The 12,613-nt window shown below is 61.0% G+C and overlaps 1 protein-coding gene across 4 annotated transcripts in view; it reads left to right on the top strand.

Moving 5' to 3' along the window:
• The window catches only part of GAK (cyclin G associated kinase), an 81,568-nt gene that overhangs the window by 34,866 nt on the left and 34,089 nt on the right, over positions 1-12,613 (top strand). For all 4 annotated transcript variants that reach the window (XR_004437757.1, XM_033213386.1, XM_033213385.1 and 1 more), the window contains 8 exons: positions 117-206; positions 2,702-2,837; positions 3,232-3,344; positions 5,808-5,898; positions 7,280-7,403; positions 11,234-11,283; positions 11,827-11,975; positions 12,483-12,605. Coding sequence is in view for 3 of the 4 variants with exons in the window: in XM_033213386.1 (XP_033069277.1) it covers positions 117-206; positions 2,702-2,837; positions 3,232-3,344; positions 5,808-5,898; positions 7,280-7,403; positions 11,234-11,283; positions 11,827-11,975; positions 12,483-12,605 (876 nt within the window). In the remaining variant the exon portion in view is untranslated. The remainder of the gene's footprint in view (positions 1-116; positions 207-2,701; positions 2,838-3,231; positions 3,345-5,807; positions 5,899-7,279; positions 7,404-11,233; positions 11,284-11,826; positions 11,976-12,482; positions 12,606-12,613) is intronic.

The following is a 12,613-nucleotide window of genomic DNA, read 5'->3' as shown; positions in this document are numbered from 1 at the left end:
GCAGGCTGCTCCTCAGTCTGCTGTGCATTTGGAAAGCTGCACGAAAGTGATGCAACAGAAAAAAATACTGTTTGTGGGGTGCAACTTTTCCTTTGAAATGTTTGTGTTTTTTTCAGATCACGAGGAATACGACACCAATGTATAGAACGCCAGAAATCATAGACTTGTATTCCAACTTCCCGATCGGCGAGAAGCAGGATATCTGGGTGAGGTCCGGCGCCTCTCAGTGGCGGTGCCTGGCTCTGTGCGCCCTACTCAACCCAAGGCAGCATGGGCCGGGCACCTGCCACTCCGAACCGGCCTGCCTCCTCAGCCCCCTCTTCCCCTCCACTCCCCGTTTCTGTTTTCCTTTCCTTCAGGATCACCATGACTACTACTATTTTTGTTTTTGGAGACAGGGTCTTCCTCTGTCGCCCAGGCTGAAGTGCAGCGGTGCGACCTCTGCTCAGGCTCACTGCAACCTCTGGCCCCTGGGCTCAAGGGATCCTCCCACCTCAGCCTCCTGAGTAGCTGGGACCACAGGTGCACACCACCATGCCCGGCTATTATTTTGTATTTTTGGTAGAAGGTGTGGTCTCACCATGTTGCCCAGGCGGGTCTCGAACTCCTGAGGTCAAGCAGTCCACCTGCCTCAGCCTCCCAAAGTGCTGGGATTACAGGCGTGAGCCACCGTGCCCAGCCCAACCTTGACTTCTTCTAATGGGGATGAATCGAGTAGCAGTCGGGTGTGTCCTGTGCAGCTGGGTGGGCCCAGAGCCTGCGTGGCTGGGTCCGCCTGAGGCTTCCCTCAGCCCCGTTTGTGCGTCTGGTCCTGAGTGCCTTGTCCCAGGAGCATCCCTGCCACACCCCAGCCTCGGTGTGCTCAGCTCCCCTGCTCAGAGCCTGAAGGCTGTGGTGTCTCCTGTGGTGTCCCCTCCCTCTTCCCTGCCCCTCTCCAAGGCCATGTCCCCGTTGACCGAGGGTGACCGTGTGGAAGGCGTCCTGCCCTGTGGTTCCTTTGACGTCCCCTCACCCCGTCATTCAGCCGCCAGATGCGGTGGTTGGCTCTCCATAGCGTATTTGCCTAAGGGCTGGGACAGCCCTGCCATCAGCTGCAGCACGTGGGCTGCACACAGACAGCCCGTGGGGCCGCAGGCCGAGGCCCTGTGTCCCTTGAGGAGTGTGGAAGGATGGGGCTGTGTTCGTGGTCCTTGCCTGTGTTCTCAGCCCGCCCCAGTGACTGGCCGTCTGCACATCCCACACGAGGACACTCCTGGCCGGCTCTTGCCCAGCCTGGGGTCCCGGTGTGAGCTCTTATTCTTGACTGGATAAGATCCTGATGCCGAAGTCATCCCCAGTTCCTCCTCTGGGCTCACGTAACTGGGTGACTGACGAGAAGTCACTGATTGAGGCCAGTTCTGGGAAAATCCCGAGCGGACTGAGGAGGCTGCTTCCTGCAGCTTCTGCCCCGTGCCCTACACTCTGTGCATAGGGTCAGGTCTGAAAAGTGGGGCTCTGCTGTTGCCAAGGACAGGACAGGCACCTGCCCCTCGCATAGCACACAGCAGAGTCTGTGCTGGTCCCACCAGCCCATAGATCCTCAGGGAGTGTGGGAACCCCTGAATTTTGAAAGGAACCTTTTTGTTTGTTTGTTTGTTTGTTTGTTTGTTTGAGACAGAGTCTCGCTCTGTTGCTAGGCTGGAGTGCAGTGGCACGATCTTGGCTGACTGCAACCTCCGCCTCCCGAGTTCAAGCGATTCTTTGCCTTAGCCTCCTGAGTAGCTGGGATTACAGGCACCCACCACCACGCCTGGTTAATTTTGTATTTTTAGTAAAGACAGGATTTCACCTTGTTGGCCAGGCTGGTCTTTAACTCCTGACCTTGTCATCCACCCGCCTCAGCCTCCCAAAGTGCTGGGATTACAGGCGTGAGCCACCGCGCCCGGCCTGAACAGAACCTTTTAATCTTGAGAACCTGGAGTCTGTTTAACACTGTCACCTGGACAGTTCTTTGTGGTGAATAAAGGTGGAGCATCCAGGCCTCCCGTGCCATGGGAAGCGCTGCCAGCTCCACACAGTCAAGTGATGTTTGTGTCACCATGGACTATACTCCCAGGATCCCCAAGGAAGGGGCCACCCTCAGCCAGTCTCCGTGTCTGCAGTGCTCCTCTCACACCCTTGTCCCCGCGGGCCCGGGCATCACCCCTGCTCTCCCCACAGACCCAGGCATCACTCGACACTCCCCACAGCCCCGACGTCACCCCTGCATTCTCCGCAGGCCCAGGCGTCACCCCTGCACTCCCCATGGGCCCTGGTGGCATCCCTGTACTCCCCGAGTTCCCAGGCATTAGCCCTGCTCTCCCCATGGCCCCAATGTCACTCCTGCACTCCCCGAGTTCCCAGGTGTCACCCCTGCTCTCCCCATGGCCCCAACGTCACCCCTGCACTCCCTGCGGGCCCCCGTGTCACCCCTGCACTCCCTACAGCCCCAGCGTCACCCCTGCGTTCCCTGCAGGCCCAGGCATCACTCCTGCTCTCCCCATAGCCCCTACGTCACCCCTGCACTTCCCACAGGCCCAGGTGTCACCACTGCACTCCCTGCAGGCCTGGGCGTCACCCCTGCACTCCACAGGCCCGGGTGTCACCCGTGCTCTCCCCGCAGGCCTGGGCGTCACCCCTGCACTCCCCACAGGCCCAGGCGTCACCCGTGCTCTCCCTGCAGGCCCTGGGCTGCATCTTGTACCTGCTGTGTTTCCGGCAGCACCCTTTTGAGGATGGAGCGAAACTTCGAATAGTCAATGGGAAATACTCGATCCCCCCGCACGACACGCAGTACACGGTCTTCCACAGCCTCATCCGTAAGTCCCGCTGGGATGCGTACGTGGGGCAGGACCCTGGAGCACGGGCCTCGCGTGGTTCTGGAGACCCCGCGCAGCCTGGGGCACTGCTCCCCCGCCCCGCTCCCACCTGTCACCGTGGTTTTGACAATGTCCCTGCAGGTGGTTTCCCCACAGCTCCCCTGCCGCCCGCCCCGCCGGTGAAATTGCGGTGCTCTGAGTGGTGGTTTTGATCATTTTGTTTGGTTTTTGTTCTTCCCTTTGCCACTCCCTCCTTCCTTCTGACGTCACTGATGTGTGTAGAGGGAGCGGCCTCTGGGGGTCTGTGGCTGGTGGTCTGTGGCCTCTGCCAGGGCAGGGGGTGCCGACCCGTCTGGGGAAGCGTGGGGCCGAGCGCGCTGTGCTTCTGCCGCAGGCGCCATGCTGCAGGTGAACCCGGAGGAGCGGCTGTCCATCGCCGAGGTGCTGCACCAGCTGCAGGAGATCGCGGCCGCCCGCAACGTGAACCCCAAGTCTCCCATCACAGAGGTGAGGGAGGCACATGTGAGCCCCAAATCCCCCGCAGAGGGGAGGGAGGCCCATGTGAACCCCAAGTCTCCTATCACAGAGGGGAGGGGGGCACGTGGCTGTGCCGCTTCATCTGGACCCTGCATCCTGGGGGTCCCTGTCCTCCTCAGTGTGGAGCCACAGGCTCTTGAGGGCCCTCCTGCATGGGCAGGGGCACCACCGCAGTCCAGGGCCGAGACCCCAGGGGCACGCTGGGGCCGTTGCCAAGGTCTTCACGCTCCACACACGCTCTTCTGGCCTCCTTGAGTTCTGTGGGTGCCTTTCTGGATTCTTCCCCTGACGGGGTGGCATGAATTGCTCCTGCGTCTGTTTCTCGGGTTTCGTGTCTAGGCCAGCTCAGCTGGCCCTCAGCTCTGGGCGTCCTGGAGCGGCGGAGTTGCTCTTGCGTCTGTGTTTCTGGCCCTCAGCTCGGCTCTGGATGTCCTGGTTGCAGTGGTGTCAAGGCTGGGCCCGGCCAGGGACCGCTCCCAGGTACCGGTGGCTGCCGGCAGCATCAGGGCCTGGAGACCGGGAGACTGAGGCCCACGGGGCTACATGCTTTGTGGAAGTGTGAGGCCTGGGAGGCAGCAGCACCTGGTAGCTGGAAGATGCTTTCGTGAAAGTCTTTTTTGACCCAGCCATGGACAGGATGTACCATCTCCATCACCAGATCCTCGAGGCAGAGCAGACACGCGGCCCAGCCCCCACTCACGGGGAGCAGGCAGGCCCCTGGGCATCCCAGCTCAGGGCCCAGTCAGGACACGCAGGGACCCTCTGCAGCCCTCGCAGGGGTCCGTGTCCAAGGACCCAGCACTATTGGCTCCTGCTTTTTGTCCCCTTTTCAGCCCTTGGGTTGTTTCCACTCCCTGGTAGCTGGAAGCCAGAACCTCCAAGGCCACTGCAGTGGAGCTGACCTAGGCGGTGGGTGTGGAGCATGGGGAGGGAAGGTCAGAGCTGCTGCCCATAGTCCCTGTCTGAGGACAGGACCCTGTGGGAGGAGGAAGGTTTGGGCTGAGTGGAGGGTTTGCAGTTCCTTGGGGGCCACTTGGGTACGGAGACCTGGGAGCAGGGGAGTGCTAGGAAGCCCAGTGCAGACACGGAGAGGCTGTGGTCCCCTCCCTGGCGGCCATTGTGGTGGGTGCACCGGCGGAGGGAGCCCTGATGCTGGGTGCGGGAAGCATTTTGAGGTGTGGGGCACTCTGAGGCGGGAGAGTTGATGTCATTGGTGGCCTCTCAGCAAGCTTCCCGGGGGGTGTCAGAGAGCGGCGGGAAGGGATCACTCTCGGGGGTCCCGCTCTTCAGCAGCCTGGGCCTCGCATCCCCTCGCTCGGTGGCTCTTTCCAGAAAACGCCTGCCCACTCCCCCGGAGGTCACAGAGGACGGTGGCTTGCAGGGAGGTGTGGCCTCTTGCACCCTCGAGTGCACTGGAGGGATTCCTGAGGGGGCGGGAGGAGGTGCCACTGGGCAGATGGGCAGATTCCGGCCACTAGTGATGGGGCGGGGCCTTCAGTGCTTCTGATCTGAGTGCTTCTAGGCCGGGACCCCATGGGGACAAATGTTAGACCCTGCTCAGGCCAACTGACTCCCCCAGAAAACACAGTCCACGATGGAGCTGAGCTCACAGTGAGATAAAATACTGCCCCCAGGAGGTAGTGAGCCGCACGGGGTGGCCCCCAGAACCCAGGACCTGAAGCGATGGAACGTCCTGGGACAGACAGACCATGTGTCTGCTTAATATGGTTGGGCATGGGAGGCGGAGGCTGCAGTGAACCGAGATCGTGCCACTGCACTCCAACCTGGGTGACAGAGTGAGACTCTGTTTCAAAAAAAAAAAAAAGCTGGGTGCGGTGGCTCACCCCTATAATCCTAGCACTTTGGGAAGCCGAGGCAGGCGGATTGCCTGAGCTCAGGAGTTCAAGACCAGCCAGGGCAACATGGTGAAACCCCATCTCTACTAAAATATAAAACAAATTAGTTGGGCGTGTTCGTGCGTGCCTGTAGTCCCAGCTCCTTGGAAGGCTGAGGCAGGAGAATTGCTTGAACTCATGAAGTGGAGGTTGCAGTGAGCCGAGATAGCGCCCACAGCTCTCCAGCCTGGGTCACAGAGCGAGACTCCGTCTCTACCAAAAAAAAAAAGATGGTTGAACAGACTGGGAAGAGAGAGAAAAGGAAAAGGAACAGAGTCTGCAGCCTGAGTCTGAAAAGCTGGGGCTAGAGCGGTGGGCACCCAAGGCAGGCCGCGGGGTGAGGGGATGAGGGGATGAGGACTGCATGCATGGTTTTGTTTGTTGAGTTCCAGTTGATGCTTTAGCCTGTGGGAAGTTCCTCCCTTGCCCTGTGTCGTAGATCGGGGAGCAGAAGGATGAGCTCTGAGGGCACCCGTGCCATGCCTCTCCCCGACGTGGGAGTTCAGAGAACTGACCTCTGCACTTTTCATCATCACAGCTCCTGGAGCAGAATGGAGGCTACGGGAGCACCGTGCTGTCCCGAGGGCCACCCCCTCTCGTGGGCCCCGCTGGCAGTGGCTACGGTGGAGGTGAGTGTCCCGTCCTGCGCCCACCACCCGTCCCTCGCTCCTGCTGTGCCCCAGGCACCCACAGCACATCAGGACGGAGTCTGGGGTCCTTCTCTCCCGGGCCTCTTCTCCCACCGGAGACAACTGCGAGGTCGGGGTCCCTCAGCGCACCCTCGGGTTTGGCAGTTTACTGGGGCTCACAGAGCTCAGCAGAGCTGGTGTCTTGGTGCAGTTCAGGAGGGGGACGGGATTCGGACTAAAGCCAGCCAAGGGAAGAGGCTCCAGGGCAGAGCCCAGGAGACCGGGCCCAAGCAACCAGGCGGCCTCGCTCAGGGGTTCTGTGGGAGGCAGCCTGCACCATGGCCAGGACCCCAGCATAGATCACGTTGTAGCGTCTGGCACAGCCCAAGGCTCCAAGGAGACAGACACCCCTTTTGGGGATGGAGGAGGCATCCCCGGTTCCTTCCCAGGAGCTGGGGATGAAGGGCCAGGCCTGCTGTGGGCAAGGTGAACCCTTCACTGTGGCAGCCACCCTGAGGGGGGGTGCAGGAGCAGGCATTGGGCAGCGGAGGGTGGTGGGGAGACAGTTATGTGAGATGTGAGGTGCCACTAATGTGAGCTGGTCCCTTCTGCCACGTGAGGAGTGGGCACCTGTGATGGGCCTGGGTGTCCCTGGAGGGCCCTCAGCGGGTGAGGAGGGGAGAGGGCCCTAGAGACAGATGCTGCATGCTCTTGGGACTCTGTGCCGCGAGCACTCCGGAAGGTTCCGGGTGAGCCACTGAGGACGTGACCCTGACAGGCAGCGGCTGGTTATGCAGCTCTGCATGGCCCTGACCCCTCTCGACCTTGCCCCCCATCCCCACTGGGGTGTGGGAGATTTCGCCTGGGTCCTTCAGCTCTGCTTCCTAGGGAGGAGCTCAGCTGCACGTCTGGGGCACCCCGGTCCATGCAGTGTGAGTCCCGCACATGCAGGTGTGCTGGCCGGCTATGTCTCTGCTGGCTGGAGGAAGGGTGAGTCCTCGAGCTGCTGGGTTCTGCAGTGCCCCGTCTGCTCAGTGCTGCCAGGGGCCACCACTCTGCCTTCACGTCCAGGGTTATGGTGGCCTGAAGCTGTGGCCTTGAGGCTGGCCTATCCCCGCAGACAGAGTCCCAACCCCGGCTGTGCCGAGGCGGCCGCATAGCCCTTTCGCACCCAGATTGGCCACTTTGTGGGTCTCTGGAAAGGCTGAGGACAGGGTCAGACCTGCCAGTGCTGAGGCCTGGCTTGCTGCTGGGTATGTGTGGGTTGGGGGCCTGGCCATACCACTGCTCCCTGCTCCCGCTGCGTGGGCCCAGCCAGCAACCCGCGCCTAGGGAGGTGGGACCGAGCCCTGTGGCCTGCTGAGACTGTATCTCCCTGCAGGCCTGGCCCTGGCGGAGTATGACCAGCCCTATGGCGGCTTCCTGGACATTCTGCGGGGTGGGACGGAGCGGCTCTTCACCAACCTCAAGGACACCTCCTCCAAGGTCATACAGTCCGTCGCTAAGTGAGTGTGAGGCTCCAGAGCCCTGGACCTGCCGTGTGCTCGTTCCAGGCTGCAGCCCCGGCGCTCGCTCCCTGGCCGGGTGGGACAGCTGGTCATCAGGCCCCACAGGCACCCCTGAGGCAGTGGGACAGCGTCACCCGCTTCTCCCAGGGAGTCGGAATGAGCCCAGCACCCCACAGCACCGGGCAGATCCCTTTCCATTGACCGCCTGGGGGGCAAGGCCCTGCTGGGGAGACGCCTGTGCCCGCCCCTCCCTTTCTGTAGTGATGCCCCTCACTCTGGGGCGTTCCTGGGTTGTTCCCGGGACTCTTTGGTGAAACAGCTGTGGTGGCACCTCACTGAGCCAGTCCCCTGAGTTAAAGCCCTAGTTACTCAGACTTAGGCCAGGTGGGTCCCAGCCTGTGGTGGGAGAAAGTCTCCCTCTGGGTGGGCTGTCCAAGGGCGCGTCTGTGCAGGAGTGGCCCCTGACATCGGCCCACAGGCCCGGCAGCCTCTGCTCACAGAGCACTGGGAATGTTCCAGAGTGCGGCCCCTCTGCGTTGCGGGGTCCACATGCTGGCTCTTCTGGAGGAGCTGGGTGCCCAGGAGCACACTGCACTGCTCATCTGGCCCAGTGGTTGCACCAGCTCAAGGGCGTCGTGAGTGCGTGTGAGCCGTGTGCACATGTGGGCGTGTGCGTGAGTGCCTGTGAGTGAGCCGCGTGCACGTGAGTGCCCTTGAGCACGAGCTGCCTGCATGTGTATGCATGTGCGCGAGTGCCCTTGAGCACGAGCCGCCTGCACATGTATGCATGTGCGCGATGCCCGTGAGCATGTGAGCCGTGTGCACGTGTAAGCATGTGTGCGAGTGCCTGTGAGTGCATGAGCCGTGTGCACGTGTAAGCATGTGCGCGAGTGCCCGTGAGCACGTGAACCGCCTGCACGTGTAAGCATGTGCACGAGTGCCTGTGAGGTGTGTGCATGTGTAAGCATGTGTAGGAGTGCTGCGTGAGGGCCTGTGTGTGTGAGCTGTGTGCCTCTGTGTGCTGCATGTTTGGGTGTGTGGTTCCATTACCTGTGTGCCTTGTTCCTGTGCAACTTTTTGTGGAGAGAAACTTGTTCTTAGTGAGCCGTCCCCAGAGCAGGGCGTGAGCTCGCTCGCACCTCTGGGCACCTCCTCTGTGATGTCTCCTGCCTGAGTTGTGACTGATGGAAGATCAGAGGCAGCTCTGTCTGGTCCCAGCACACTGCCCACTGGACCCAGGACTGTAGCTCCTGCAGGGTCCTGACAGGTGGCACTGCGTGTGGAGTGCCAGCGGGGCCAGCCATGGACCCACGGGGATGAGCGATTCTCCAGCATCATCTTGGTGATAGTGATGTTGGGATCAGAGTGGAAACAGAGAGGATGCGGCAGCAAAGCCATATGTGAAAGTCACCAGGAACAGTCACTTTCAGTGTCAGTAGAAAGGGATGGATGTCGGGCCCCAAAGCACCCCAGGCTGGCTGGTTCCCCAGAAGGCTCATGGTCTCCTCGGCCACAGTGCATTGTGGGGACAGGCAGAGCGGAGTCAGCAGAGGGAGGAAGCATGTTGGGTGTCCAGGGAGCCGGGCACAGCTCCAGGGTCCTCCATGGGGGACTCCAGGCCACGCTCCCTCCCTAGCAGCTGTGGGGATGGTGGGAGCTGCTGTCTGCCGGAAGCCTAAGGCTGCAGGGGCTGGTCCTAGACATGGCTCTGCTGGGACCCGTGGGTTCCAGGCCCTAGGAGGATGCAGTTTGGCTTGAGCGGGTGCTGCTTTCACGGCACTCAGGCACAGCCAGCTGCTGCTTGTTGAGTCGGGATGGTGTGAACTCTGCTCACACCCCCAGGTGCTAGCTGAGGGCAGCCCTGCTGTTTTGATCTGCCTTCTGTTCACACCATGTGCTTGAGGCAGATGAAGCTGCATAAACTCGTGTTTGTAAAGTTGATTTAGAAGCTACAGTGAGTTCTGGCTGGGCCTGGAGGCTCGAAAGATGGCTTGGCACGGTGGCTCATGTAATCCCAGCACTTTGGGAGGCCGAGGAGGGAGGATCACTTGAAGATAGGAGTTTGCGACCAGCCTGGACAACATAGCAAGACTCTGTCTCTACAAAAATGAAAAACCAGCTGGGCAAGGTGGCGTGCAGCTGTGGTCCCAGCTACACTGGGGGCTGAGGTGGGAGGATGGCTTGAGCCCAGGAGGTTGAGGCTGCAGTGAGCTGTGATTGTGCCAGTGCACTCCAGCCTGGAGTGAGCAAGACCCTGCCTCAATTAAAAAAAAAAAAAAAAGGGACAGTGAGTTAATTTGTGTTTCTGGCTCTCCCCAGGGAGAAGCCCAGGAGTCAGGACCTGGGTGGCCGCGAACCCCTGGCTGCCCTGGTGCTTGGGGTTCTGGAAGCTGGGGCCTCGGGGCCTGAGCCCTGTGTCTGGGCCCTGGTTTCTCTCCTGTCAGCGTCCAGGGGAGCGCTGACACACACACACCCCTGGTACACGTGCCTGAGGCCAACACAGCCAGGTGCACAGGGTCCCCGCAGGGCTGCTGGAGTGGGTGAGATGTGCGTGGATCCCGTGGCACTCAGTGCCAACCTTTGCTTAAGGCGTGTCAGCTCGCTGTGCTTGCTGCTGCCCCCCGTGGTACAGGATCTGTGCGGATTTCACCATGTTGGCCAGGCTGGACTCGAACTCCTGACAGGTGATGTCCCCGCCTCGGCCTCCCGAAGTGTTGGGATTACAGGCACGAGCCACCGCCCTGGCCCCTGGTTTTGTTTTTCTGCTGGTGATTAGATTGTGGGTCCAGGAGCCGTGCTTCGTGTGGCCTGTTTGTCTCCTGCCCAGCGTCCTGTGCTGCCAAAGTGGCCGAGCGTCAGGCTCACTGTGCCTCCCGGTCTTCCCTTGTTGCTTTGGAAGACCCACATCCTAAGTCAGCACCTGCTTTGTGGGTTTAGACAGCTTTTAAAATGTTCGAATGCACGGAAGACCCACGTCGTAAGTCAGCACCTGCTCGGTGGGTTTGGACAGTTTTTAAAATATTTGAATGCACAGTCATTTTCAGGTAATGGTTTGGTCGTCTGTATTTGGGTCATTCATCTCTCTGGATCTTTTTCCAAGCTTTCCTCTGATGAGGACGGCCCCTCTGCGGTGTGTCTGGCTGAGGTTGCTCCTAGCCCAGCCTTTCCGGCCCCTGCCGCTTCCGGCCCACTCTGCCCTGGGAAGGAGGCTCCCTTCTGCTTCTTCCCTCACAGGATTGGCTTGGCTGTTCTCGCACAGCTGCTTCTTCCAGTGAATTGTGGGATAAACCCGTCAGGGTCCTTGCAGAGTTATTGAGGGTTTTGATCTCTGTGTTACCGGTTCCGTGGACCTAGTGTGGGGGACAGTTGGTCTGTAGAGAGTTGCCTGTGGCCACGGCAGGGGGCTTCTAGGCACTCAGGGTAGAGGCCCCTCTTTGCCTCTAGTAGTGTCTGTTGGCGTCCCACTGTTGCAACCACCAGGCCTGGGCAGCACCTAGAGCCTGGCATGACCCGTGACCATCGTCCAAGCGACCCCTGCTCTCCGGCCTTCACCTTCTACCGGTGCGGACGTCTGTCCTGTCTCGCCCACACCTCCACCACCTGCAGGCCGTCATTTCCATCCTCTTCTGATGTAGGGACCAGCTCCACGGCCCACACACACCGGGGAACCTGCCCGCACGCCTGTGCACATGCACGTTCCTCATGGGATGCAGCCTCCACAGTGAGAGCCCCATGGCTTCTCCAGGCCTCGGGCTCTGATTTAAGCCCTGTGACTTCACTGCGGAGTGTTTCTTGTCATAATCAAGTTCTCTTCTTTTTAATTCCAGTTACGCAAAGGGTGACCTGGACATATCTTACATCACGTCCAGAATTGCGGGTACGTGTGCACGTGAGGCTGTGGGGCGTGCCCTGTGTGCCCAGTGAGTCCCTGCTGTGTGTCAGGGCACAGGTGCCTCTGCTCCAGCCTCTTCTGCGGCCACAGACTCACAGGGACGGCCTGTGCCCAGCGCCTCCAGGCGCAGCAGTGGACAGGGTCAGCGCCAGCCTGGTGCCTCCCATGGCTCCCTGAGGTTATGCCAGGAACGACACAAGGCTGTGTCCATGGAAAACCAGGGTCTCTGTGCACCAGGCATCCCAGTCACTCATCCCAGCGCCTGGAGACCGGGCATGTGTCAGAAAGCTGTCTCAGGAAGTCCCAGCCACCGGCTGGTGGGCGTGTGGCTGGGTCCGTGCTCCTGGGTCCACGCAGGCCGGGAGTCTGCGAAGGGTGAGGGGGCCAGCTGTGTGGGCAGTGGCTGGTGGAGCTGCCGGAGGCTGTGCTTGCCCAGGAGCGTCAGGAGCAGCGAGGCCTCAGCGGCAGCCTGGCCACGAGGTACACATCTCCCGGGGACAGCGGCTGACGCAGGCCTGCTTGTTTCAGTGATGTCGTTCCCGGCAGAAGGTGTGGAGTCAGCGCTTAAAAATAACATCGAAGACGTGCGGTTGTTCCTGGACTCCAAGCACCCGGGGCACTATGCCGTCTACAACCTGTCCCCCAGGACCTACCGGCCTTCCAGGTTCCACAACCGGGTGTGTGGCCACAGGCTTTGTCTTGGTGCCACTGTGGCAGCTTCCTCCTGCTCCAGTGCAGGGGCGTAGCTGAGGGCTTTGGCCAGGGTGCGACCGTGATGGGGGCAGCCGGAGGTCTCCTGAGGGGCTGCAGAGTGTGGATCAGGAGGAAGCGAGGTGGGGTCTCTGTTGCTCTGAGGATGACGCTTGACGGGAACCCTGGAGGCCCCAGCTCCTCACTGCTTCCCGCCTGCCAGAGGGCGCTTGAGGCTACAGCATTCCTTCCAGACACAACCCCTGTCAGTAGGCAAGGGGACCCAAAGCCAGGAACAGCTGACCGAGCTCCGTCTGCAAGGCCAGTGGCAGCCCTGGTGCTCAGGTGCCGCAGAGGCTCTCGTGCAGATGGACGCCTGTTTATGACGCCAGCTGGCGGAGGCCCCTGTGCTGCAGGCAGGCTGTCCCTCCGATCCGACCAAGGCTGGGGCGGGGCTCCTCTGCCGTCCGTGCCACCATGCCCTGTCCCCACAGGTCTCCGAGTGTGGCTGGGCAGCGCGGCGGGCCCCGCACCTGCACACCCTGTACAACATCTGCAGGAACATGCACGCCTGGCTGCGGCAGGACCACAAGAATGTCTGCGTCGTGCACTGCATGGTGAGCTC

Source organism: Trachypithecus francoisi, unplaced genomic scaffold (genome assembly GCF_009764315.1).
Source record: "Trachypithecus francoisi isolate TF-2019V2 unplaced genomic scaffold, Tfra_2.0 Lachesis_group1, whole genome shotgun sequence".
Taxonomy (NCBI): Eukaryota; Metazoa; Chordata; class Mammalia; order Primates; family Cercopithecidae; genus Trachypithecus; species Trachypithecus francoisi.
Note: the sequence above shows the minus strand (reverse complement) of the source record. Positions and strands in the feature narration are given on the sequence as shown.